This window comes from Chlorocebus sabaeus, chromosome 1 (assembly GCF_047675955.1).
Source record: "Chlorocebus sabaeus isolate Y175 chromosome 1, mChlSab1.0.hap1, whole genome shotgun sequence".
Classification (NCBI taxonomy): domain Eukaryota; kingdom Metazoa; phylum Chordata; class Mammalia; order Primates; family Cercopithecidae; genus Chlorocebus; species Chlorocebus sabaeus.
In genome coordinates, this window is record NC_132904.1 from 12,071,332 (window position 1) to 12,098,305 (window position 26,974).

Genomic DNA, 26,974 nt, shown 5'->3' on the forward strand with positions numbered 1-26,974 from the left:
CAGGATGGCGCTACCCAGGTGGTCCTGCCCTGCTGCCCCCTCTCAGCCAGGCCTGGCCCAGCTAGAGCTCACCAGGAAACAGGGCAGCACCCAGCCCTCAGCCGTGTTTCCCACAAGCTCAGATGCCTTCTGCATGGTCACACCCCCTCACACCCTACTTCACACCCACACCCTCCTCACCCCCTCACAGCATAACACTCCCCCAACTTCTGCACAGCTGCGCATGCACAGTCACTCCCCAAACACCCACACCCCCATTCCACACCCACACACTCCCCCCACCTCCGCATGTGCGCGCGTGCACACACACACACTCACAGCCCCACCCTCCCTCACGTCCATACCCACACACCTCACAGCAGCCTCCAAGCCCATCCACTTGCACCCAGGCCCACTCCCTCCCCAGATCCTCTCCATACCCACGTCTCCTCTACTCCTCCATGTGCACTGGCAGAGCCATGCCAAGGTGCCATGCCTGGCTCACTTATGACACCGAAGTTGACAGACCCAGCCATGTCCCCAGGGAGCTCATAGACTCAAAATCAGTCACTACTGGGGTGTGCTGTGGTGCCTCCCAGTAGGCCTCAGGGGAGGGGCCCTGGGGAGAGGACCAGCATGGAGTCTGCCCGGAGAGGAGGGATGTGTGTTGGGAAGGGCATCCAAGGCAAAGGGAGCCGCAGGGTGGAGGGCAGGGGCTGTGATGGGCACGAGAGGTTTGGGGTACCACACGTGGCAGAGCTGGATTGGAGAGCAGGGCCCCCAAGGCCCCAGTGGTGCAGCTTGGAAGCTGGGGCTTTGATGGGAAGACACTGGGGGCCTTGGAAGGATAGGGAGTGCCGTGGCCCCCTGAGTCTCAAGTGGGCCAGGAGTTGGGGGTCCCAGCTGCCATGGCCATTCTGACAAGGAAGGGAGGTAACCCAGACCAGGGGATAGACAGGAAAGAGGCAAGGACTGGACCAAGTACAGGGATCTTCCAGGGCAATAGCAGGGCCAGATGCATGATGAGAGGGGAAAGAGGGCCCTGACCCAGATTTGTGGCTCAGGTAACCAAGGCCCTGCGCCCCATTCCCTGAGAGGGGAGCCTAGGGTGGGAGGCAAGTGTGCAAGGAGTTTAGTTTAGCTGAGGCACCTGGTAGAGGGCTCAGGAGATGGGTCTTGACTGGGGTTGCAGACTTGGGAATCACAGGCTGGAGCAGGAAACGGGGTGAGAGGGAGGCAGAGAGGCAGAGAGGCAGGGAGGCAGGCTAAGGAGCCCAACGAGAGGGAAGCAGGCTGAGAAGCCTAACGTTTAAGGGGCAGGCACAGGGCAAAAGGGAGGCAGGGAGGCAGGAAGGCAGGTTGAGGAGCCCAACGAGAGGGAGGCAGGCTCACGAACCCAACGTTTAAGAGGCAGGTGCAGGGCGAGGGAGGCAGGCTGAGGGGCAGGCACAGGGAGAAAAGGAGAGAAGGCGGGTGGCAGTGGCAGGGCAGGATCTAGTTTACACACACATACACACACACACATTCGCACACATGCTTGCTTTTTTTTTTTTTTTTGAGATGAAGTCTCACTCTGTTGCCAGGCTGGAGTGCAGTGGCACGATCTCAGCACCCTACAACCTCCGCCTCCCTGGTTCAAACGATTTTCCTGCCTGCCTCAGCCTCCCGAGTAGCTGAGATTACAGGCCCGCACCACCACGCCTGGCTAATTTTTGTATTTTTAGCAGAGAGAGGGTTTCACCATGTTGGCCAGGCTGGTCTTGAACTCCTGACCTCAAGTGATCTGCCCACCTCCCAAAGTGCTGGGATTACAGGCGTGAGCCACAGCACCCAGCCAACCCTTGCTTTTTCTGGGGTCTTTCAGTGCCCCCCAAAGGGCCCTCCTGCCCTCCCTTCCTTGCCGAGCCCCAAACTTGCCTTCACTCCATGCAGCTTCAGATAGAAGCAGTCGAGGGGCTTGAGGCCCTCAGGCGTCTTGACAAACTTGGGCTCGCCCAGCATGCCGATGTACACCGTCACCTGGAAGTGGTTCTTCTTCTGGCACACAAAGGCATCATCGCCCACCGAAAAGTTGAAGCCCTTGTCCGCGTCCACACGGTAGGTGAGCATGGGCCTGGGGACAGGTAAGGGCACTCCCCTGAGGCCCCAGAGCCAGGCCTGGAACATCGGTTCCTCCTACCTGCTAGGTTGCAAAACCGTTTCCCACCCCACACCCCTGCATCCTCAAACCACCATTGCAGCTGCCCCCACTCCTGAGAAATGGAAACTGAGTCCCGGAAAGGATTCTAGTACAGGGTTGCAAACTCCTTAGACAACATTCTCTCCTCTACCCCATGCCTCAGGCCACCGCCCTGTCCTGGTGATGGGGAAGCAGGGCCAGACCCTGAGGCCCACCAGATGGGAGGGAACTCCTGAGCCAGGGAGGGCTTAACTGCCCTCTCCACACTTGCCTCCTTCCCAGAAGGCTGCCTGAAGCCCCCTCACTCACCCGAGAGGGACTGTGTCTGCAGAGCCTCACAGAGCCTGACAGCTAGTTGCCCTGGAAACGGTGGAACCAGGCGCCTGCTCTGCTGCAGACCCAGCCCCTGCCCACTGGCTTGCTCAAGTCCCCAGACACCCTCATTCCCACTCCCTCCTCATTCCTACTCCCTCCATCTGCCCGGGAGGGAAGGGGCACTCCTGGACTCTCCCTCAGACTCAGCCTCAGTTTGCCCATCTGTTGTTGGGTTTAGTGTCCCACGTTTGGCCCCTTTGGGACACCTCTAGTTGACAGTAAAAAGAGCAACTGGGCCAGGCTCGGGCTCACACCTGTAATCCCAGCACTTTGGGAGGCCGAGGCAGGCAAATCACGAGGTCAAGAGTTCGAGACTAGCCTGGCCAACATGGTGAAACCCCGCCTCTACTAAAAATACAAAAATTAGCCGTCTGTAATCCCAGCTACTCGGGAGGCTGAGGCAGGAAAATCTCTTGAGCCCAGGAGGCGGAGGTTGCAATGAGCTGAGATCACACCACTGCACTCCAGCCTGGGCAACAGAGCAAGACCCCATCTCAAAAAAAACAGCAACTGTTGGCCTGTGGCTTAGCGCACCCTCACTCAGGTCCCCAGGCACAAGAGTGGTCACAGGAATGCCCAGTGCCAGCCTGGAGGAAGCTGGGCAGGGAGAATGCTTCCAAACTTGTAGGAAGAGGCCTCTGGGCCTGGCCAGTGTTGTCAAAGGCCTGGGCTCACCACCTCTTCCTTCCCGAAGCTCCACCCACCTGCCTGACCTAGCAAAGCACCCAGGAAGTGCCTGGGCCACTTCCGGGGCTGCAGCTGCCAAGCTTCCTGGCCTTAGGGCCTGGGGTGGCAAGGGTGGCCCAAAGAGTATGGGGGTGAGAGTAGAGGGCTTCCTCCCCATGCCAGAGAGCCTGGAGTGCCATACGACTGCAGCCCCACCTGGCAGGACTTCATGGGACCCTCCAGCCACCCAGCAGCCAGACGTCCCCAGCCCTGGGGCTGCTGGCTAAGAATTCCCCTAAAGCCTGCAGTACCCAACTCCATGCAGCTGTTCTCATCTGCTGGCCCAGGCCTGGCCATATCCACGTTACCCTGTCACCGGCCCACTGGCCTTCTGGGGAAGTCATGGGAGTAGTCCCCACAGGGCTCCCGGCCTGGGGCCTGGAAAGATGGAGCCGTCTGGTGTTGAGGGGGCACTAGGAATGCTCAGGCAGCCTCTGACCTGATCCTCCCCAGCCCCTCCTCCCTCCCTCTAGGGAGGGGCTGCCGGGAGGGTCCTGCTTGGGCTCAGCTTCCGGCTACCTTCCTGGAATGCAGGGGGAGGAGGCGGGGAAGGAGGAGCCGGGAAAAAGCACCCATCTGCCCATTTCTCCCTGACTTGGTTCCCAGCTGCCCCTCCCTGGCAGTCATCACCTTCTCAGGGAGGCCTGGGGCTGGCCTAGGAGTCAGGAGCCCTGAGTCCCAGTCCTGGCTCTTCCCTGAGCCTGTTTGCTCTTCTGTGAAATGAGTGCTCCCAGGCCCTGCTCTAGGACCTTGATGGGGTCCTGGGCTGGGGCATCCCAAGATGGGGTGGGCTGGAGGAGTGGGGAATGTCGCGAGGCACTCACAGCTCCTTGTAGTTAGCGTCGTACAGGGTCGCCCACTTGTTCTGCTGATGGGGCTGCCACTTGATGGACTGGTAGTTGGGGTCCAGGTAGGAGCCACTGAGGCTGTCACTGTCCTGCAGGAGGCCTGGAGGGAGGGAATGCCCATGTGGGCCCTGCACATTGGGCCCCACACCCCACCTTGAAGGGCTGGCCAGCCATGTACCTGGGGAGGAGGCACCTGGTGGGTGCCAAGGCGGTGTCTGGACACGGGCAATGCTGAGAGGCAAAGAACCAGGGCCCGGGGAGAGCGGACCCTGGGGAGGCCAGGGTGGGGATGGGGCTCGAGTGGGGTGCAGAGGCAGGGCTGTCACCGTCCCGGGCTCCTGTTTGATCATTCCATTCAGCATCTGGGCATTGAGGGTGCTGGGGGGGGATTCGGAGTGCTTCCTCTTCTTGGAGGGGTGTGTGGGGAGCCTGGGGGGACAGAAGTGTGCACCATGGGGGCTGGCTTTCCCTGAGCCCCTCCCACTGGGTAGTATCCACCTCTCTCCCCTCTCTAGCCTGTTTGGGCCAGGATATGCCCGGCCCAGAGGACACCTCCTGCAGGAAGCCCTCAGGCTTTGCCTCCTCCTACTCCCCATTGCTCTGTACTGTCATTTTCTGCTTCCATCACTCTTTGCTTCCCCTAGACTGTGGACAGGAGCCACACCTGACTTGGTGTCTCCATCATGCCCAGCAACTGGGCTGGCTCACAGAATCACAGCAATCGCTTGAGGAATGAATGAGTTTGTCCCTGCCTGCAGTGTCACACTCAAGGTCACCCTTTATAGTAGGGGCTCTACGGAGAGCAGGCCCCGTGATCAGAAACAAGCTACAGAGGGCCTGGGCGACAAAAGCCAGGGAAGGGGAGCTTCCTGGGGCAAGGAATTTAAAGGGGACTGCACAGCACTCCTTCCCCTTCTGGTTTACAAAATGCTTTGACAGCAGAACCTTCCTTTGAACTAAACCTTTCATGGAATCTCCATGTGTAAAACAGATGAAAAGAGAATCGTGCAGGTTGAATCAGAGTGGGGGGCTTGGGCTTGGGTCTAGGAAGAAGACTCCTCAGAAACCTGAGGGTTCCATGAGACAGCTGCAAAATCACTGGGGTGTGGGTAAGAGCACAGCCCCGGGCCCAGTCCTGGCTCATGATCTGGGTAGGACGTTTCCCCCATCAGAACCTCAGTTTACCTACCTGTGCCCACCAGATAAGGTAGTTGTGAGCAATTAGCCTTGGCTGTAAACCCCTCAAGGTATTGCTGGGCAAACATGTGTAAATATGTTGACCCCCATCTGCCCTGCAGAGCCTTCTGCCCTCCCTGGGCACATCCCAGTCCCTACCTCCCTCTCTGGCCTGCCCGCCGCCCTGCCCACCCTGGTTCCTGCACCCCACCTTCCCACCCCAGGGAGCCAGCCGCCCACATCTTACTCAGCTCCGTGCTGCTGCAGGAGCTGGTGCAGCATCTGGGACTGCTGGGTGTGGTGGAGATCAGTGGGCACCAGCCCCTGCCCCATGGCAGCGTAGGGGGGGACCGGGGGCTCGGCCTTCATGTACAGGTCCCGCTGCAGGACAGGGTAGTGAGGTGGAGGTGGTGGGGGTGGCGGGGGGCCTGGCAAGTGGGCTGGAGGTGGGGGCGGATGCTCCAGGCGGGAGGGCACTCCCACGTGGCACAACGTCTCAGGGGTTATCGTGCGCAGGAGATGGGGTTCTGCAGGAGAGATGGGGGAGCGGACACCTGAGACCAACTGCACCGTCCTCCCCAAGGCAGAGTCTCCTGCTTCTACTCCATCCTGAGCCAAGCCCGGGAACTGCCCCCACCTACCCTAGGTGGGAGGGCCATTGGTCAGTCACCTACTAGAGGCCTGAGCAGGGAGGCACGACCCTGCCCAAGGAGGGGCAGCCCTTCACCCCATCCTAGCCACCTCCTGCCCCCAGGCTGGGTCAGGAGGATCCAAGTCAAATCTAAAGGTCCCCCTCCATCCCCATCTCCTCTGAGGCCTGCTCCTCCTCTGGGCCTCAGGAAGGAGTCTCCAGAGACCCCCAGCCCAGGCCTGCCCGGTGCTCCTCCCTCTGGCAGGCAGCCCCTCTTCTGGGCTCTCAGGGGCCAGCCCCCCGGCCTAAGCGGGGAGGCCCCAGCTCCCTTTGTTCCCCAGGAGGCATTCCAGGGATGTTTTTGGTAAGATAAACAGAACTCTTGACCCCAATCCGGACTGCGGGGAGCCTGCTCCCGCGGTGGTTCTGCTCTTGGCCACCTGGGGGCCGGGACACCCCTGAGCACCCTCTAAGGTGAGGTGGGCCCGGCCTGGGAAGCCTGCGCCCAGGCTGTACCCGCGGCCACGGCCTTCCCCAGCCACCCACTTACCGCTGAAGGGTGCGTCCATGATGGCGCAGGCGGCCAGGCGGGTGGCATCACCGCGGGGATACTCGCTCAGAGGCAGGGCCAGGCTCCCCACCCGCCCGTGGGGAAACAATAGCCAAGCGCCAGGGAGTATTTGACCAGCGATAATCTCGGCCCGTTGTGCAGCCGCTGGCCCCCTCCCTCCTCCCCTACCTCCCTGATAAGGCCGCCCCAACCACTTGCCCGAACCCTGGAGCAGGAGGGCGGTGCCCGCTGGACTCACCATTCACCTGCTGGGGGGAGTAGGCCTCGGAGCCCGAGTCTGGGGGAGAGTCCGGCAGTGTGCTGTGAGAGCCAGGGGAAGGGGCCGGGGGGTGAGCAGCTGAGCCCCGGCCTTCCAGCTGGGTAGCTCCTCTGCATGGTAGGGTCCCAGAGCCCCCGAGAAGCTGGGGACACTGAGGTTTCCTCACATCCACCCTTAGGGGCATTTCTCTGCACCACCCACATGGGGTGCCTGGCAGGGCCTGGGGCCGAATTGTGGGTAGGGGGTTGCCCAGGATCCCCTTAGACCTGCAAGGCACTTGGGGCACAGTTACTAGTGTCCTTGATGATGGCACAGGGACTCAAAGACTCCCGCCCCAGACCAAGGGCCAGGCCTTCTTCTCTCTTCCTGCACCCACTGAAGCCCCACAGCTTCCTGGAAACGCAGGGCCCTAGGGGGCTGGGCCTTGGGGCATTCAGCAGGTCACGGGGGGCTGCCCCACCAGAGGCAGGTGTGAACTGGGAAGGGAGCCAGCACCACCGGGCCTGGGTTTATTTTTTTCTTGCAGGTTTCACTTTATCAGTGTTCAGGAAAAAGAACAAACTCAACCTAAGAGGTCAACACGTCCTGCGTGAACCCTGAGCTCGCCCAGCAAGTGGGAGGCTGTGGCCATATGGGATCCAGCTCTTTGGCCATCCCTGGTCCCCACATCTGGAGCAACTCCCCATTCCCATGCCCAGGGAACTGCCAGAGGCTATGGCCCTGTTGTGGACACAGCCCCAGGACTGGTTCCAGAGTCCCCCTGCACCCTGTGCCAGCCACCCACCCACCTTCGGGGCCTCGTGTAGAGACCTATACAACTATTCAAGAAGACAGACTCTGCAGGTTTTGTGTGAATGATACAAAAACATGGATGGGACTCAAACCCATACTCCTCGCCACAGCCTCAGGCGTCCTGTGCTGCCGCTCCATCCTGCACTTCCCTGACAATGCCCGGGCCTTCTGTAATGTGTGAAGGGCTTTCACACCCTGCAGTCCCTGCAGTCCTATGCCCCAAGTCCACAGCACCTTGTGTCTCTCCTCTTAAGTTCCTCTGGCATCTGAGTATTACTCTACTTGGGGATGTATTGGTGAATACCTCTCCCCAGTTAGGCTTCAGGATCCACTGCAGAGCCGTGTGTCTGTTTTGTGTGTTTTTCTTTTTTTTTTTTTGAGACAGAGTCTCGCTCTGTCGCCCAGGCTGGAGTTCAGTGACGCAATCACTGCTCACTGCAACCTCCACCTCCCGGGTTCAAGCGATCCTTGTGCCTTGGTCTCCCAAGTAGCTGGGATTACAGGCATGCACCACCACACCCGGCTAATTTTTGTATTTTTTTTTTTTTGAGACGGAGTCTCGCTCTGTCGCCCAGGCTGGAGTGCAGTGACCGGATCTCAGCTCACTGCAAGCTCCGCCTCCCAGGTTCACGCCATTCTCCTGGCTCAGCCTCCCGAGTAGCTGGGACCACAGGCGCCCGCCACCTCGCCTGGCTAGTTTTTTGTATTTTTAGTAGAGACGGGGTTTCACCATGTTAGCCAGGATGGTCTCGATCTCCTGACCTCGTGATCCGCCCGTCTCGGCCTCCCAAAGTGCTGGGATTACAGGCTTGAGCCACCGCGCCCGGCCTAATTTTTGTATTTTTAACACAGACTGGGTTTCGCCATGTTGCCCAGGCCAGTCTTGAACTCCAGGCCTCAAGTGATCTGCCCACCTCAGCCTCCCAAAGTGCTGGGATGCGTGAACCACCGTGCCCAGCCTTTTTTTTTTTTTTTTTTGAGAGGGACTTTCTCTCTTTTTGCCCAGGCTAGAGTGCAATGGCGCAATCTCAGCTCACTGCAACCTCCGCCTCCCAGGTTCAAGCAATTCTCCTGCCTCAGCCTCCTGAATAGCTGGGATTACAGGCATGCACCACCACACCTGGATCGTGATCTCGGCTCACCGCACCCTCCGCCTCCCAGGTTCAAATAATTCTCCTGCCTTAGCCTCCTAAGTAGCTGGGATTACAGGCATGCACCACCACACCTGGATCATTCTGTATTTTTAGTAGAGGTGGGGTTTCTCCATGTTGAGGCTGGTCTCGAACTCCTGACCTCAGGTGATCCGCCTGCCTCGGTCTCCCAAGTAGCTGGGATTACAGGCACGCACCACCACACCCGGCTAATTTTTGTATTTTTAACACAGGCTGGGTTTCGCCATGTTGCCCAGGCCAGTTTCGAACTCCAGGCCTCAAGTGATCTACCCACCTCAGCCTCCCAAAGTGCTGGGATGCGTGAGCCACCGTGCCCAGCCTTTTTTTTTTTTTTTTTTTGAGAGGGACTTTCTCTCTTTTTGCCCAGGCTAGAGTGCAATGGCGCCATCTCAGCTCACTACAACCTCCGCCTCCCAGGTTCAAGCAATTCTCCTGCCTCAGCCTCCTGAATAGCTGGGATTACAGGCATGCACCACCACACCTGGATCGTGATCTCGGCTCACCGCAACCTCCGCCTCCCAGGTTCAAGTAATTCTCCTGCCTTAGCCTCCTGAGTAGCTGGGATTACAGGCATGCGCCACCACACCTGGATCATTTTGTATTTTTAGTAGAGGCAGGTTTTCTCCATGTTGAGGCTGGTCTCGAACTTCTGACCTCAGTTGATCCGCCTGCCTCGGCCTCCCAAAGTGCTGGGATTATAGGCGTGAGCCACCGTGCTCGGCCTTTTTTTTTTTTTTTTTTTTTTTTGAGACAGGGTCTTACTCTGTCCCCAGCAGTGGCAGGCGAGATCACAGCTCACTATAGCCTCTACCTCGCTGGCTCAAACTATTATCTCACCTCAGCCTCAGGAGTAACTGGGACTACAGGCACATGCCACCACACCCAGATAATTTTTGTAATTTTTGTAGAGATGGGGTTTCATCATGTTGCAGACTGGTCTTGAACTCCTGGGCTCAAGCAATCTGCCTACCTTGGCCTTCCAAAGTGCTGGGATTACAGGTGTGTGCCACCATGCCCAGCCTCATGTCTCTCTTGTTTATCACCTAGACCAAGGCCTGGCCCTGGGTCCCTCCCTAGAGTGGCCCTGGCCAGAGTCCCTGTGTGGCTCTGGACAAGTCGCTTTCCCTCTCTGAGCCTCAGTGTGCCATTAAAATCCTGACAGGAGCAGTGGCCAGGGCTCCTTGTGGGGTCTCCCAGGAGCTGGATACCTGGGAAGGCTGATGAGCTCACACAACCATAGGCACGTGATACAGCAGCAGGCACCAGCAGGCGCTCACCAAATGTTAGTTCTTCTCCCTCTGCCCCCAGGGGCCTGTAGTTTAGGAACAGCCTCACCGCCTCAAGCAAACAGTTTGCCTTCTGCAGCAAAGGTTCACCCCTGGCACCCCAAGCCTGGCCTCCACTCCCTTCCCCACAGAAGCCAGGGAGCTCAGGAAGCACGGCCGGCCATGTGTCCATGGCCACCATGCACCCAGGGCTTCCTCTGTGCCCTTGCTTACTTCCCACGATAATCTTGAGGGGTAAGCATTTGGGGGCTCACTTCGCAGGAAACTGAGGCCATGGGTTAGTGAGGCAGATGGCTGGTACATGGGAAAGCTGAAGTTGGAGCCAGGCTGTCTGAACACAGTGTTCACGCACCTAGTGTTTTAATGCTTTTCTACCTAGAGACAGGGGCCCCTATGTTTGCCCTGAGCTCCCCTGCAGACCCACGCTCCCAGCCTCCCACTGTGAACATGTGCCCCGGGGGCTGCCCTGGCATCTGGCTGGGTGGGTGGCTGACTGGAATCTTTGGTCAAAGCCAGTCCCAAGGTTCAGCCCTGGGTCAGACCGCTGGTGTGGACTCCTCAGAAAGATGGGGGGAAGGGCCTGGGTTCTGGGCTCCATGAGGCTTGCTTTGGTAGGGGGGAGCTAAGGTGCCATATCTGAGCCGTGGTCCAACTCCTGTGGCCATAGTACACATCAGCTGGATGCGTGAGTGAGTGGGCCCGGCATGTGTGCACGGGTATGCAGGTGTTCCCATGAAGGTAAACAGTCACAGCCTCCAGTCCCGCCACCTCCTGTCCACTCTCCACACAGCACCGAGATTTTTCTAGCACTTACGTCAGCCCTCATCACTCCCCTGCTTAGAAGTTTCATGGCTGCCCAGTGCCTCAGAACAAAGCCCAGGAGTCCCCCCTCAGCCTGGACCCAACCTCCCTTCCCTCACCTGCCCACACACAGCCGGTCACCCAACCCATCCCATGCCAGGCCAGTGTGCAGGACCTCCCAGGCCATGGCCACAGCCCTGCTCCCTGCCTGCACCTAGGCGTCTGTATCCCCCTACTCCCTGCCCTCACTCACCCTGGGGCATAGGGAGCCTTGGGCTCGGCCTTGATGGGGGGCCCGGCGCCCCCCGGGAAGGGCTTGGGGGCAGCGCCCATGCCGTTGTTGTTGTTGCAGTTCAGCGGGGGGCCGTAGCTCGGGGGTGGGAGGGGACCATGGCGTCCCGGGGAGGGTCCACCCCCAGGGGGGCTCAGGTGGTGAACCCCGCTGGAGCCGGGCATCGCAGGCTGCCCGTGAGAGTAGGAGGCCGAGCTGGCTGGAGCAGAGATGTCAGGGAAGCAGCTGCGGGGAAGGGGAGCGGCTCAGCTCCAGCCAGGACCCCGGCCCCAGCAGGGAAGTAGCCGCCCCCTCCCCGCAGGGAACTCTGGAGATTTCGGAGGAATCAGTGACTGGGAAAGGACGAGGAGCAGCTTTCAGAGGTGGGACCACAGGTGGGACCACGGGAGACCCCAGGTCCGGCCCTCAGACCTCCCTGGTGACAGAAGAGAGACAAAGGGCTGGGGGCTGGGCAGGTGCAGGGCAGGCAAGGGGGCCACTTACAGGTCGGAGGCATCCTCCTTGCTGATGTACTCCTCCAGGATGCTGGTGTCTATGTTGGAGGGCTCCAGGGCACCGTTGATGTCGTGGCCTGCAGGGCAGGAGAGGTGGGCTAGGGAAGGGGCCCAGCTCCCTGCAGACCCTGGGCATCGGGACCAGCCCTCCATCCCTGCCCAGGCTGGCCATCCAAAACAGATGCCCCCGCTCCTTTCCACCCAAGTATCCATGTGGGGGCCAGCTCTCACCTCCACTGCCTGGCACCCCTCCAGGAAGTGCTGATAATGACCCCGCCCCAGCACAAGGCCCCCTTGAGTCTCAGAGGAGAGGGGCCCAGGGCGTGGATCTGGGTACAGAGAGGCCGATCCTGCCACGCCCCTTTCTAGCTGTGTGACAGGGAGCAGGTCCTTTCCGCTCATCTGTCAAATGGGGTCACTGTCCCTCTGTCTTATGGGGTGCTGTGAGGCACAAATGAGGTGCTTACTGAGTTGAGAGCCCCATGGGTGCCCACTGCCCTCGATGGGATGGCTCGGACCCAACAGGCACTGTCCTGCCCTGTCCTCCAGGGGTCAGTTCCAGATGGCCTAGCTCCAGGCACACAGGAGCACGAGGCCTGGCTAAATGGGACCGTATATCCTGGGGGCCCACAGGGCTTTGGGAGCCTCCTGCACCCAGGCCCTGGCCGCAGCGGGGAGTGGGGATCAGAATCAGGAGAGCTCCCTGCACCCTCACTGGATATGCCCATCACCCTCTGGGGCATGGGCTGGGGAACTTAGCCCCCTTTTTCCAAAGGAGGCAGAAGCCTAGAGAGGGAAGGGCTTGCCCCGGGCTCCCAGCAGGGAATGATGGCTGCCAGAGCTCCACTCCTCTGCCTGCTGCCCTCTCCTGGGCCCTCTGTGCTGGCCCCGGCCGCACCAAGGGGAGGGGCCCCTAGAGGAAAGGCAGCCAGGGCTCTTGGGCATCATGAGGGAGGACGGGGGAGGTGCTGGCCTTTCCCCTCCCAGGGTCACCTTGCGGGGGAAGCTAGAGGGTGGGGTGATAAGGGGGCTGACGTGGGAGATGCGTCAACCCCGATAATGGAGGACAGCCCCACCTACACAGTTGACCCAGCCAGCCCCCCTGAGGCAGGAGGGCTCCTCCCACAGGCCTCTGAAGCCTGAGTCTGGGGTCTGCCCTCTTCTGTTGAGCTCAGACAGGTCCAGGAACAAATCCTGGCTCAGCCACTCCCTGCTGAGTGATCTTGGGCAGGTCACACGCACTCTCTGAGCCTCAGTCTCCTCATTCATGCAATGGGGACACGTACAGCTAGGGCTTCATGGGGCTGTTTTGAGTATGAAACGAGACGAAGTGTGTGAAGTGCTGGCCACTTAGTGGGTGCTCAGCGGTCAGAATAGCTGTCCTCACTTCCCAGCCCCAGAGCCCTGGGGTCCCTGGGAGCCCCCCGCCCAGGCCCCTCCCTGGCCCCAGCCGGCATTTCAAGAATGCTGAGCCCCGCTTAGGTGATTAATGAGCGGCTAAGCCCTCCTAGGAGTCACGCGCTGCCTGCGACAGGCCAGGGCCCTCCTGCTGACCCCCACCCCCAGCTCACCCAGCTAGGAACAAGGGACACCCACCATGCACCACCAATGGCCGTCCAGGGCGGTGCGGCCCGGGGCAAGAGCAGCTTCTCCAGCTGGGCGTGGCCACTCTGCGTGCCTGGGTTCCAGGACCCTGCCTCTGCTCAGGCCCCACCCTGCCGTAACCACAGGTCCCATTTATTGAGTGCCTACTGTGTGCCAGGCACTTTGTGAGTCAAATACATTAATAATCACAGGAGTTTCTTTTCTTTACTTTTTTTTTTTTTTTTGAGACGGAGTCTTGCTCAGTCTCCCAGGCTGGAGTGCAGTGGCGCAATCTCGGTTCACTGCAACCTCCGCCTCCCAGGTTCCAGCGATTCTCCCACCTCAGCCTCCCGAGTAGCTGGGATTACAGGCGCCCGCCAGCACACGCGGCTAATTTTTTGTATTTTTAGCAGAGATGAGGTTTCACCATGTTGGCCAGGCTGGTCTGGAACTCCTGACCTCAGGTGATCTGCCCGCCTCAGCCTCCCAAAGTGCTGGGATTACAGGCATGAGCTACCATCCCCAGCCTAATCAGAAGAGTTTCTTATGCACAAGGCATCCTGCAGGCTCTTCACTTGCAGCGTGTTACTCAACCCTCCCAGCCCAGAATGGTGACCATGACAGAGACAGTGACTTGACAGTGGCTCACAGTGAGTATCTCCCAGTGCTTCTCAACTCATCATGGTGATGATGACAAAGACAGTGGCAGTGACAATGACTGCAGCTCACACTGACTGCCTACCAGGCCCGGCACGATTCTAAGTGCTTTATGCATTTTCCCTCTCTAAACAGGGGGAATGTTCAAATAGGTACATGATCACCATCCCCACGGTTCAGAGAGGTCAAGTCTCTTACCCTAGGCAACACAGCAAGGAGGATTCCAGCCAGGTGCAGGGGCCTGACTCCAAGGGGGAGGGTGTGGCTAGCGGTTGCTGTGCCTTCCCCACCCCACCTGGAGCATCACCCCCACTCTGGCCGCTGAAGTTGCAAGTTTTTGAGCCTGAACTTGGAATCTACAGTGAATGATGGGCTGATGCAGCCATAGTGTTGCTATTTATAACAGACCCAGCCCCCTCCTCTCCTGGCCAGGAGCACTCCTAATCACCCCTAATCCTCCTGCCCACCTCCCTCGGGATAGGGGGCCTCAGGCAGAGGCATCCTGGGAGACCCTAACGAGAACCAGATGTGCTTTGGGGGAGGAGGGACCCTCCCGTGCCAGGGTCCGGGCGGACGGAGGACGGAGGAAGGAGGTGGGAGGAGGGAACTGATGGGGCAGCGTTGCGGGGAGGCCAGTGGGTGGGGAAGAAGTTTGAGGGTTGGGGGCTCGGAGGGCCTCCTGAGGAACGCTGACCCCACGCCTTCTCCTGGAAGCCCTGGAGGCCACGTTGTCTCTTCCCCACGCCGCTCGGCCCCCAGCCCGCCCGTGAACCACACTGGAGATTTCTAACAGACATTCCAGGTGGACAAGACGAGGGTGGGGGCTTGCCAAAGCCCAGGGATTGCTGAGGCTGGGATACAGCCCCTAAGAACCCAGGACGGGGGCAGGGTCCCATGGGCACCCTCTTGGGAGCGCCTCTCCCCACTGCTCCCAAAAGAGCCCCAGAACATCACTGGAGCCCAGCCAGGGGTACCTGCCAGGCAGAATGTGGAACATGGGCCACATGGCTCACTCTGATCCTCAAGACCTCTCTGAGAGAAGGGAAGCCGGGCCCGCCAGACGCCGCCCAGGGCCCAATAACCCGAAAACAGCACCATGAGCTCACAAACCAGCATCTCTGTCCTTCGCTTCTCAAACCCTTCAACAGCTTCCCACTGCTTGGGAGAAAGCTGGAGCCCTCTGGCAGTCCAAAGCCTGACATGGTCTCCTGCCTGTCCCCGACTGCCTTTTCTCCTTCCCCAGGTCCCCTCCCTCCCCTCCTCTCCGTGGTCGGCCCCTGCCTCCTTTCCATCCTCCATCCCACATCAAGGCCTTCACACGTGCCATTCCATGCTGCTCCTATTCACGCTTTAGGTTTTGTCTTAAATGTAAATTCCCCCAAGAGGCCATCTCTGACTCTCCCATTCTCTTTAGCAAGGGATGGGCAGGGGCGTTGTAATTCCTCATCAGCTTTTTACCCTCCCACCTACACACACCCTGTTGGGCAGGATGGGCGTCTGTCCACCACCCACCCACCACCCACAGCTCACTCGCCCAGTGGCTGCTCTGTGTCCAGCCCTGTGCCATGCACTTTACATGGCTCATGTTGAATTCTCATCCCAACCCTACAAGGTAGGTGATTTTCTTTTTCTTCATTTTACAGATGAGGAAACTGAGGCTCAGAAAGGATAGGCATGTGCCCATAGCTTACAGGGGCAGGTGCTGGGCTATGAGCGCTGCCCTGTTCTGTCTCTCTGGGATATAGTATGCCAGCACACAACAGGCACCTAGGAAATGTTCACAGAGTGGATGAGCCAAGTGGCCAGTGAGGGACCTCGGCCAGGCCATGCTGTGGTCAGGGCTGGGGCTACCCAGGGCCCCTCCAGGTCCTGCCCCTGCCCTGCTGAGCTATGCGCCTCAGCTGCTCCTCATTAATTAGGCCCTTTATTACCTGCCTGGAACAGGAGCCAGACACTGCCCCTTCCCAGGCAGGCTGTGATCCAGACTATGGGAAGGCACCCCCTCCTCTCCCCTCTCCCCTCTCCTCTTCTCTCCTCCTCTCCTTAAGGCCACCCAGCTGGCCACGAAAGGAATGGAGGGCACCCAAGCCAGGTGCAGGATGAGAGCAGGCAGGGGCCCAGGTGGTCCCTCCACCCAGGACCCCTCCCTTCCGCCCCTCCTTGTGCTCATGTGCCCCCTCCGCCCCCCACCAGCTGTGGCCGCTGGCTGAGTCTCGGCCATTGTCCCAGGGAACGGGGGAGGGTGGGGACACGGCACAGTGGGAGGCTTGTGCCCTGCCCACCCCCTCCCCTGCCCCGTCAATGGGGCACTTGTCAATTCATGCCCCAAACATGGCGGAAATCCCGTCAGCCACGTGGCTGTGGGTAGGGTGGGCCGGGTCCCGAGGATGCTGGCCAGGCCTGGTCGATCCGAACCTGGGGTGCAGAGGGCACCAGGGCCCAGGCGCATTCCCAAAGACCCCAGTTGCTCTGAGTGTCCACTCGGGGCATCTGAACCTGAGGGGTGCCCTAGCTTCAGGCAGCAGCTGAGGGCCAGGGTGGTAGCGGTCAGGGGACAGCCCATCTGGGCATAACTGCGATGCCCAGAGAGATCCCCAGAGTCAAAGAGGCCTGGTTGCTAATGTGGACTCCCCACTTCATGGCTATGACCCTCAGCAAATGACCTGAGACCTGGCTTCCTTCTCCATCAGATGGAGCACGAATCCCTGCCATGGAGTGAGCCTTAAACGAGGTGACCCCCAGGAGGCCATTCCACAGTCAGGGTGAACCGCCCTCTTTCCATCTCTCTTGGGACTCCCATCTCCTTTCCTGCCCTCACGCCTCCACCCAGGCGGTCCCCTCTCTCCCAGGCCCCTCCACCTTGCTGCACACCTGCTCCGGAGCCTCCGAGGGGCCTCCGTGCCTTCTCCTAAGTCCCTCTGAGGCATGGCCAGCACTCTGCGGCTATTCTTACACACGCACAGCACAATCCGGCCTGTCGGCCTCGGCCCCAGTCATCCCTTCCAGTGGGTCAGCCTTCTGCGACTGCCTCCCTGCCCGCCCAGGCAGCCCCTCCCGTCCTCCCAGTCACAGAGAGCCCCTGGTGCTGTGGCTCATCTCCCAACCAGTTTACATGGGGGCAAGGCACAGTAGGCCTCACCTCCTTTGGTTTGGACTTTCTCTTTTTATTAATATGATCTATAGCCAGGCACGGTGGCTCACACCTGTAATCCCAGCACTTTGGGAGGCCAAGGTGGGTGGATCACGAGGTCACGGGTTCGAGACCAGCTTGATTAACATGGTGAAACCCCGTCTCTACTAAAAATACAAAAATTAGACAGGCGTGGTGGTGCATGCCTGTAATCCCAGCTACTCAGGAGGCTGAGGCCGGAGAATCACTTGAACCCGGGAGGCAGAGGTTGCAGTGAGCCGAGATCGTGCCACTGCACTCCAGCCTGCGTGACAGAGTGAGACTCTGTCTCAAAAAAAAGAAAAAAAAAGATCTATAACTGCTAGCTGTCCTGCTTTAGGCTTCAACTTGTGACCAGAGCCTTCTTAGTCAAAATGCCTTCAGGTCAAATGTTTGCTTGTGTAAGCAACCCTTTGCCTCTCCGAATCAAATCCTCAGTTAGCTTGGGCCCAGTAGCCACACCTGACACAGATGGGGCTCTTGAGCCATTTTTCTATCAGCTTCTTCAATCTGAGTCACAGTAGTCTTTGTTCTCTCCCAACTTCTTACCAAAAATGCAGAAGAGCCCCCACAGGCTGCCTACAGAGACCCCTCTCTTTTTTTACTTTTATTTTTTTTTGAGACAAAGTTTCACTCTATTGCCCGGGCTGGAGTGCAGTGGCGTGATCTCGGCTCACTGCAACCTCCGCCTCCCGAGTTCAAGTGATTCTCCCACCTCAGCCTTGCAAGGAGCTGGGATTACAGGTGTGTGCCACCATGCCTGGCTAATTGTTGCATTTTTTGTTGAGACGGGATTTCATTATGTTGGCCAGGCTGGTCTTGAACTCCTGACAGGTGTTCAAGGTCCACCCGCCTCACTCTCCCAAAGTGCTGGGATTACAGGCATGAGCCACTGGCCCAGCCGGAGAACCTTCTCTTCTAGGAGACCCAGAATCTTTTTTTTTTTTTTTTTTTTTTTGAGACAGTGTCTCGTCTCCAGGCTGGCGTGCAGTGGCTCAGTCTCGGCTCACTGCAAGCTCTGCCTCCTGGGTTCACGCCATTCTCCTGCCTCAGCCTCCCAAGTAGCTGGGACTGCAGGCGCCCACCACCACGCCTGGCTAATTTTTTGTATTTTTAGTAGAGACGGGGTTTCATCGTGTTAGCCAGGATGGTCTCGATCTCCTGACCTTGTGATCCACCCACCTCGGCCTCCCAAAGTGCTGGGATTACAGGCATGAGCCACCGCACCCAGCCCGAGACCCAGACCCGAGACCCTTGGGCTATGGCTATATCCACTCCAAGTCCCCACGAAGCTGCCACCCTGTCCTCAGGTCAACACAAGGCTGAACTCACAGCCCCAGCATGCTCCAAAGCCAGGTCCAACAGCACCAAGGCCAGCGGCTAGGACCTATTCCTACTCTCTCCCACAGGGACCAGAGCAGGCAGGCCACCAGGTGCCAGGTAGAGACCCTGCAGCTTGGGGTGGACACAGGTCTCCACCAGGGTCACCTGTGCACATCTGTGCCTACGCACTGGTATGGACCCAGGCAGGCACACTGCAACACACACACGTGTACATAAGAGTACACCCTGCAGTCAGGTATCCACTGACATGCACGTGATCACGTACCACATGCCCCCTACTCACGCATACACAGTACTGACACACACAGTGGCACGCCCCACTCACATACCCGCACACATGCGCACACCCACATTCATCTATGTGCCTTCATTCATTCGGCAGTTATTTACTGAGCACCTGTTGTGTGTCAGGCAAGCATAGTGCCCAGCTTTGGGGCTACAGCAGTGAGCAAAAGGGACAAAAGCCTTGCCCACATGGAGCTGACATTCTAGGGAGCAGAGTCAGATGACGAGAGCAGTAAAATGCGTAGCATTCTAGAAGGTTCCAGATGGTGGGGACAGCCGGTGCAAAAGCCCTGAGGTACAAGCATGCCTGTGCATGTTCACACCTCAGCAGACTTCACAGGCGTGTATGCCAGGACACGCATGTACACAAGTGCTCACTGACCCGACGGCAGGCCCAGGCCCACAGGCACAGCATCCTATGTGTGGGTTAGGTTAGTGGCCACCCAGGAAGAGCTCGTGCCTCCTCTTCTTCCCTCCAAGCCCCCTCCCGACCTGCTGTCAGACCCTCCCTAAGCAGCTCCAGCTGAAGCCAGGCCCCACTCAGTGAACTCAGTGGCACAGATGCAGCTCCACTCCCTAAAGGCGGCCCCCTGCCTCCAAGCTAGCAGGGCAGGGGATGGGGATCCCCTTCCCTCAGCCACGAAGGGAGAAGAGAGGGGAAGTGAGGGAGGCCGGAGGGAGATAGGATCCTCAAACTCCACAAAGGAGAGACAGATACTGTGGGTGTGCCCTCCGGGGGCTGCAGGGACCCAGGTCAGCTGGAGGGAGAACTTCCCTCACTGATGTGACCTGGGGCACAGGGAGGACAGAATGCCTGGGAACCCCCTCCATAATCTAGGCCGGCAGGGGGCTCCGGACCCAACTGTACTCCCCACCCAGGGGCTTTGCCCCTCCCCCTGCACTCCAGGCCCTGGCACTCATGGGGTCTAACTGTTCACGTCATGCAACCTTGACCATGTGAGTGAGGGCTCTGAGGTCTAGAGAGGTCAAGGAGGCTGCACGGATGTCATCTGGTGTGGCCACCCATGCTGGAGCCACTCCTCAGCATGTCAGGAGGAGAGGCCCCTTCCCTGCCCACCCCAGGCTGGTACCCAGCTGGGACCCAGGCTCCAGTCCCAGCTCTGCTGCGGCCACCTTGAGGGAGCCTGATACATCATCGCCTTCCTCTCCTGCCTCACAGCACGCCTCAGAAATGGGAGGACATCACCCACCCTTCCACTGCACCCCAGGACTCCAGGAAGACAACATGCAAAGAGCCTGGGTGCGGCAGATGAAGCCACAATATAGTTAAGCCCCTCCCCCTTGCTGGCAGCAAGAACAGGACCCAAATCTCAGAGGGGGAGGTGGGGTGGGCCTACTGGATGTGCCAGGCACCAGGACCAGGTCACGCTGGGCCAAAGCTGTCATGGTGCAGGCCCTGTGCACAGAACCACAGAACGTGCTCGACAAGCCCCCTAAGCTTAGGGGCACTGACCTATCCTGGGGACCAGTCATCTTCAAGGTAGGACGCAGAACACCTGCCATGGGCCAATGGAGTGTTCACCAGGCCAGGCACTATCTTACTTAATCACCCCAGAAACCCTGGGATTACACCCCAGAAACCCTGCCATTACAACTGCATTCCCATTTTACAGATGAGAAAGCAGAGGCACAGCGGTGCCCTGATACGGCCAAGAGAAGGACTGTGGGTAAGCAGCAGAGCTAGGAACAGACCCCAGCTGCCCCCGCTGGCAAATGCACAGAACCATTACATCATCCCACCCCGAGACCCAACCAAGAGGTACCCACACCCTGTGGCAGCAGCGGCTGAAGGCCTGGAAATAGAAGAGAAGGCCCCCACATACTCCAACACCCAAGGCAATGAGAGAAACTGAGGCCCAGGAATGTGCTAGGTCCGTGAGGAGGAAGGTGGGAAGGTAAGGCAGGCTGCCTGGGCAGGGCGGGGCCACCCGGTTAATGATTCAGTTAATAATTTCTGCTCCCTGCTCCTTATCAGGGAGGGCAAAGTCCAAGGGTGACAGCCAATCAGCAGCCCCGCTGGGCTGTTACCCAGCAGCCTCTGCTGCCAGGGCCCTCCAGTCTGTAACCCCTTGGGAGTTTGTAAGTGGGGAGCCAGGCCCCCAGGGAAAAGGCCATTCTGCCCTCAAATGCCATCCTTGGCTCTACCTAAGACCCCAAGGAGCATTCCGTCCAGCTTTCCAGTCTCAGGAGAGTCCCTGAGGCCAAAGGGTTGGTAACTGCCTGCTTCTTACCCCTGCACTGACCCCAAGCCCTCCAGAGAGGTGCTTTCTGGGGTGCGTCCCCCACCCCCACTGCCTCTGTTCACATACCCATTGTTGCCTCCATTGACCCTGAGAACACTTCCTGCCCACTCCCCACCCCTGCCCTGCACTGGGTGCTGGGGACACAGGGATGAGTCAGACCCCCCACTACCATTTCCTTCCCTGCCAGGCTCAGGGCCTGGGGCGGGTCTGGCAATCAGCTCCATGCACTGGGGCTAGGACCGGAGTCCTCAGCGGGGCTCTGGATGGACCCAGGAGGCAGGTCCTCTCCCTGGGAGTCAGGGGTCAGGAAACCCTGTGCCTGGCCACCCCTCCCATCTACTTACTCCCTGGGTGCACCAGGGACAGACAGAGACAGACAGGCTGACACAGGCCACAGTGCCACCTCCATCACACAGCCCAGCTCAGCCCCGGATTCCTGTCCAGGTGGGGGTCCTCTCTTCCAAATCGTCAGGTAGTCTCTACCTGGGACCTCTTCCTGCCCTCCAGAGGCAGAGATGTTTGTACCTGACAGGTAGCCCCCCACACGAAGGTACTGGTGGCAGGGTAGGGAGCTGGGGGCTAGGTGTCCGCTCTGGCTAACTCTGGCCAACTCCCTTCTCTCGGAGCCTCAGCCAGCACCATTCCCCTCCCCTCACCCATCCCACAGCTGGGAAGGGTGGCTTTTGAACCAGTATCCTGGTGCTCCAGGGGCTGTGGGGAGCCCAGCCCCCCTTATCCACTGTATCTGCCCTATCAGGAGACTATGAGTTTGTTTAATGGTTAAAAAAATTACATTGGAAGCCCCTGCTCTGGTCCAACGCACTTACTTACCCTGGGAGGGGAATGAGGCCAGAGAAGGAAGTCACTAGTCCAGGCCACCCATCAGCTTCAGAAGGGGCGAAATCCCAGGCCTCCCTCCTCTAGCCTTAGTGAGGCTCCAGAGGCCAGGCAGAGGCCCCACTAAACTCCAAGTGGTCTCTCCAGCACCTGCTGGAAGGCGATGTCCCTCCATCCTCCAAGGCTCCCTGCACACCCACCTGCTTTCTGGGGGGCACTGGGCTGCTCACTCCAGCCTCATGTGCCCCTACAATCTGGGGCCAGCAGCCACCCCTTCCAGGCTCAGCCATTCATACTCTAACATGTCCCTCCTCCCCAGGGCTGGGTGGTGAGCTTCTTCAGAGCTGAGGTTCTTCTCTGCCACCCTCTCCTGTCTTGCAGGTGAGGAAAAAGGTCCTAGAGAGGGCAAAAGCTCTTTGGGGGTTCCCTGCCAGGCACAGACAGTCACCCCGCTCTCAGTGGTCCAGCCTGCACTAGAACTCTGAGGTCCTGGCCAGATTCTCAGACGCTGCCCTGTCCCGTGCCTGCCCTGGCTCTGGGGTCCAAGGCCCCCTTACACTGTGGCCCGGTTACCTGCTGGGAGCCAGTGCATCCTGCCCGGTGGGTCCCCTCTCTGCAGGCCCTGTGCCCGCCAATCTGGGCTGCCTTGCCTCTCTCTAGGGGATTAGCCGGGCGGTCACGGGGGCCCGGCTGTACCAGCCTCGAGGGGGCCGCCCTGTCCCGGCCTCCCACCCGAGGTCCAAAGCGCCTTAGCCCCCAGCCCACCACCGGCACAGGGCAGGACCCAGCACCTATGCTTGGTGTGCCCAGGGAGGGGCACCACGTCAAGTGAGGGGGCGCGCTGTGCTGCAGCCCCTTCAGTAAAACCCTTTCCCAGTCTCCCAGCCCAGAGCCGAGATCACAGGTCCACTATCAACTGTCCAGAGGGATGACCAAGGCCAAGTGGGGACCAGGAGGAGAGCTCAGGTGTCCCCAGCCCCAGTCCCGAGTGTGAGAGCACTCAAGAGTGACGCAGCCACGGCTCAGAAGCACAACTTCCCGCTCCCTCGCACTTTACACTCACACTCACACGCACACCAGGCCCTGCCGCTCCCAGGCCCGCTCTCACACCTACAGTGGGTCCTCTACATGGGCCTTCCCCTCCCAAGTGGCCCAGAGACCCTAGCCCTCAGGGCCCACCCACACCTTCCCCCATCGCAGAGGCTGGGAGCTGTTTCCAGCCCAGCCCTCCTAGGCGGGCAGCTTCACACCCCTCCCCTGCTCCCCACAGACATTCTTGAGTCTCCTCTTATCTCTCTAGAGGGAGCAGCACAGCCTCCCCCCGCCAGGCTGCCAGGCCGCTGCATGGCTAAGCCGTGGCGTCAGCCCCCACCCCCCAACCCATGGTCAGGAGAGAGCCAGGGAGTCCAGGCCAGCCAGGCCCACCCCTCTGCTCTCTGTCCAGGTCCAGGGTCCTGAGGAAGGCAGTGTGGAAGTCAAGGGAGCCTGGCCTACGGGTCCTCTGGGTACCCAGCAGGCTTAAGGCACCCCAAACAGTAACCCAAGCAGGCACGAATGTCTAGTCCCCTCTTCCCTGAAGGCCTCAAACCGCGTCAGGCCCCTTGAGAGCTCCTATGGATCAACAGTGTCTGGGGAGAGCCAGAGCCCCGGGACAGATGGGGGGCTGCCTAAGACCCTCAGATGGCCCAGCTGGCACAGAGTCAACCGTTCAATCTAGTCCAAGCCTGAATTCTTGGGGTCTGGGTCTGTGGGGTGTCCAGAATCCTGAAGTGGGATGACTGAGGCTTGGGGTGCCCCTGCCTGGGCTGCTCAGCCAATAGGCGTGAATAAGGGTTCCCACCTCCCAAGTCACAGAGGGAGAGAAACTGAGGCACTGGAAGAGCTGCTTCTCTCTTCCACAGGACTCCACAGGAATCTGGGGCTTGAAACTTCAGCCCTGGTTCCCTGCCCTGCAGCCCTGATAGGTTCACACATGAAGGAATGTTCTCAGTGCACCAAGCAGCAGGATGTGGCCTTAGGGACTAGGGGGAGCTCGGGGCAGGGGCTGGGCTCGCTACATTGGTAGACAGGGGCACAAAAGGGGGCCAGAGGGTCTGGCTAGATGTTCCAGGGAGGTTCTGAGAAGTGGAGTGAGCTGGGAGGCGTCAGCCTGCACTTCCCCTCCCCCTCCCATGGCTGTCCCATCCCTCCAGAACCCACCACCAGGAGGAGTGGCAGCCCTGCAGGAGGGGCAGGGGCCGTCCAGGAAAAGACAGGGAGTTGGTTAGATGTAGGAGCAGACCTCCAAAACCAATGTAGGGGTGGGGGCAGAAGAAGATATTATGGAGTGTATGTCAATTCCACCCCAGAGGGCTCCTTTCAGGGTCAAGGGGGGGTGAGGTCACTCTTTCAGGGGGCGAGGTCAGAGAGGCGCAGCTCCATGGTTGGGGGGACACAGTGCTGAGGAGCCTCAGAGGGCTGGTGGGACGGAGTTCACAGTACTAGAAGGGTCTCAGAGAGCAGAGGTAACTGGTGGCAGGGATGTCAGCTTCAAGAAGGTTCCAGCCCTAGGAGAGCATGCTAGGGAGGGGGGTCCCAGCCCCAAACAGCAGAGGAGTCACTAGAGGCAGCATTGTGGAAAGCAGGTGGCAGTCTCCAAGGGGTCCCCATCTCTAAAGTGGTCCTACCCTCATGGAAGCACAGTGGGGAGGTCCCAGCTCCTCCTAGAAGTCAAGGGTGATGGCGCCAACCTCAAGGGAACACAGGGGGTCTTGGTCTCTAGGCGGGGGTCACAGATTCTGGGAAGCAGGCTGGAGTCCAGCCTCAAGAGGTATGGAAGGTCCTAGAAGGCACGCTGGGGGTCTGGGCCTTGAAGGGGATTCTAGCCCGCTTGGGGTTCTGGGGAAGAACAGTGGAGGGTCCCCAGACTCGGGAAGTTTGCTGGGGGCGGGAGTGTCACAATTTAGGGAAAGTTCCGGGTCCTGGAAGGCTCAAGGGAGGTCCGGACCTGGAAGGGGACACAGTCCCAAGGAAGCTGCGAGTTGAGGAGCGGGGAGGGGGAGCCCAACTTCAGCGGCGGTGGGTGGTAACCGCCAGGGGACTTCTAGCCCCGGCAGCCTGTCTTGGCGGGCTGGTGCCAGCCTGAAGGAGGGTCCCAGCCAGAAGAGGCGGAAGCACAGCGGGGGGCCCCAGCCCTCGGGGAGATCAGCCGGGGGTTCCCAGAGCCAGAGGGTCGCCGCCGCCAGCCCGCGGTCTCTCACCTTCGAAGAAGCGCTGCAGCGCCTCCGTTTCGTCCACCACCTCCATGTCCCGCCTGCCCGGCGCGCACTCCAGCCGCGGCCCCGCTACAGCCCGGCCCGGGGGCGCGGCATCGCCGGCGCGGCCCGCGCGACAGTCCCGGCTAGGCTCCGGCTGCGGTCCCGCCCGGTCCGCAGCCGCGCTCGCCCCCCGCGCGGCCCTGGCCCGGCCCCTGCCCGCCCCACGCGCCCCGCCCGCCGCGCCCAGCGCCCCCTGCCGGCCAGCGCCGCGCCCAGCCCTGTCGCGGGCACCACGCTCCCGACTCCTGCAGGCGGCGCTCAGCGCTGGGCGGTCCCAGGCTTGCGGGGCCTGCGGCCGTCCCGGCGCGGGACCGTCCCGGGTCGGGGGGCGCGGGGCCGTCCCAGGCTTGCGGGTCGAGGGGCCTTCCCAGATCCGAGTGGCGCGGGGCAGTCCCAGGTTTGCGGGGCGCGGGGCCGTCTCGGGTCGGGGGAGCGGGGCCATCCCAGGTTTGCAGGGCTTTGGGCCTTCCCGGGTCGGGATGGGGGCGAAGGGCCACCTGGCTTCTGTGGGGTCGGGACTGGAAGGGTGTGCCCTCGCTGTCCTCGCCTTCGTCTTGCACAGGACAAGATGTCACGATTCCGAATCCAAACCTCAGAGACAGCCCCCATCCCTCTCATTAGCCACCCACCCAGCTCAGCAACAATAACAACCTGCATTTAGGGAACGTGTGTTATATGCCAGGCCACACAGGCGTTATCTCATGTAGTCCTCACAGGCACCCTATCAAGGAGACGTTGTTGTTACCTGCATTTTACAGATGGGGAAACTGAGGCTTAATGCATTAAGGACTGCCAGGAAGTCCTGTCCTGTGGCTGTGGTGATGGAAATGTTTCCTGTGTTGTCCAGTATGGTAGTCACTGGCCACAAGTGAGTACTGGAAATGTGCCTATTGAGACTGAAGAACTGATTTTTTTATTTTGTTTAATTGTAATTAAACAGTTACGTGTGGCTGTGGTATTGGACAATGCCGGTCTAAAAGCTTCTTTTTTTTTTGAGATGGAGTTCCGCTCTGTTGCCCAGGCTGGAGTGCAATGGCGCGATCTCAGCTCACTGCAACCTCCGCCTCCTGGGTTCAAGCGATTCTCCTGCCTCAGCCTCCTGAGAAACTGGGATTACAGGCACCTGCCACCATGCCTAGCTAATTTTTGTATTTTTAGTAGAGACTGGGTTTCCTCATGTTGGCCAGGCTGGCCTTGAACTCCTGACCTCAGGTGATCCGCCCACCTTGGCCTTCCAAAGTACTGGGATTACAGGCATGAGCCACGGCTCCCAGCCCTGGCCAAGAGTTTCAAGGTCATTAAAGTTCAGAGTCAAATCCTGGCTGCCCCGGGAATCCAAGCTCTCCTTTACCGTGGCCCTGTCTGGTATAATGAAACCTGGAGGTTCTAACTCGATATAAGTCCAGGATAAAGCCATTGTCCTTGTGCCCCTGCCTTCACCCTTATGACTGACTGCCTCTGCATCTCTGTTCCACCCAACTTGCACAGCCTCTTGTCTCAATGATTTCCCCTTCAGTCCTCCCAAATCACCCTTTCTGAAACATACATCCAATCATGTCATTCCTTTGCAAAACTAAGTTTCCCTTTGCACTCATAACAACATCTGAATGTCTTGCTCTGGTTTCTCAGGCCCCACCTCTACCACTGACCTCAGCTCTTCCCTTCTCTACATTGCTCACTGAATAACAGCTACTAAGGCCTCCTTGCCATTGCTCAAACATGCGAGGTCCACACCTGCCACAGGGCCTTGGCACATGCTATTCCATCTGTTTACAATGCTTGTCTCCACATGGCTAGTTCTTTGTAGCAGTTGGTCTCAGCTCAAATGTCATGTCCTCAACCACCCTACCTAAAGCAGTTCTCCCTACCTAGGCCTTTCTTGCTCACCATGTAAATGATTCCTATTTAGTTTCTGTTATTATCCTTCTTGCTCTAGAACGGAAGCCCTATGAGGGCA

At 59.4% G+C, this 26,974-nt stretch overlaps 1 protein-coding gene and 1 pseudogene across 5 annotated transcripts in view; both read right to left on the reverse strand.

Annotated features, from left to right (window-relative positions):
• MYRF (myelin regulatory factor) overlaps nucleotides 1-25,121 on the reverse strand; it is a 37,514-nt gene extending 12,393 nt beyond the window's left edge. For all 5 annotated transcript variants that reach the window (XM_037999215.2, XM_007995846.3, XM_037999214.2 and 2 more), the window contains exons 1-8: nucleotides 24,961-25,121; nucleotides 11,571-11,658; nucleotides 11,049-11,312; nucleotides 6,724-6,785; nucleotides 5,531-5,810; nucleotides 4,286-4,536; nucleotides 4,084-4,207; nucleotides 1,897-2,092 (exon numbers count right to left, since the gene is read on the reverse strand). In XM_037999215.2, the coding sequence (XP_037855143.1) occupies nucleotides 1,897-2,092; nucleotides 4,084-4,207; nucleotides 4,286-4,536; nucleotides 5,531-5,810; nucleotides 6,724-6,785; nucleotides 11,049-11,312; nucleotides 11,571-11,658; nucleotides 24,961-25,006 (1,311 nt within the window). In that variant the 5' untranslated portion in view covers nucleotides 25,007-25,121. The remainder of the gene's footprint in view (nucleotides 1-1,896; nucleotides 2,093-4,083; nucleotides 4,208-4,285; nucleotides 4,537-5,530; nucleotides 5,811-6,723; nucleotides 6,786-11,048; nucleotides 11,313-11,570; nucleotides 11,659-24,960) is intronic.
• On the reverse strand, nucleotides 8,167-10,982 carry LOC140713169 (uncharacterized; annotated as a pseudogene).
• Nucleotides 25,122-26,974: the final 1,853 nt, after the last annotated feature.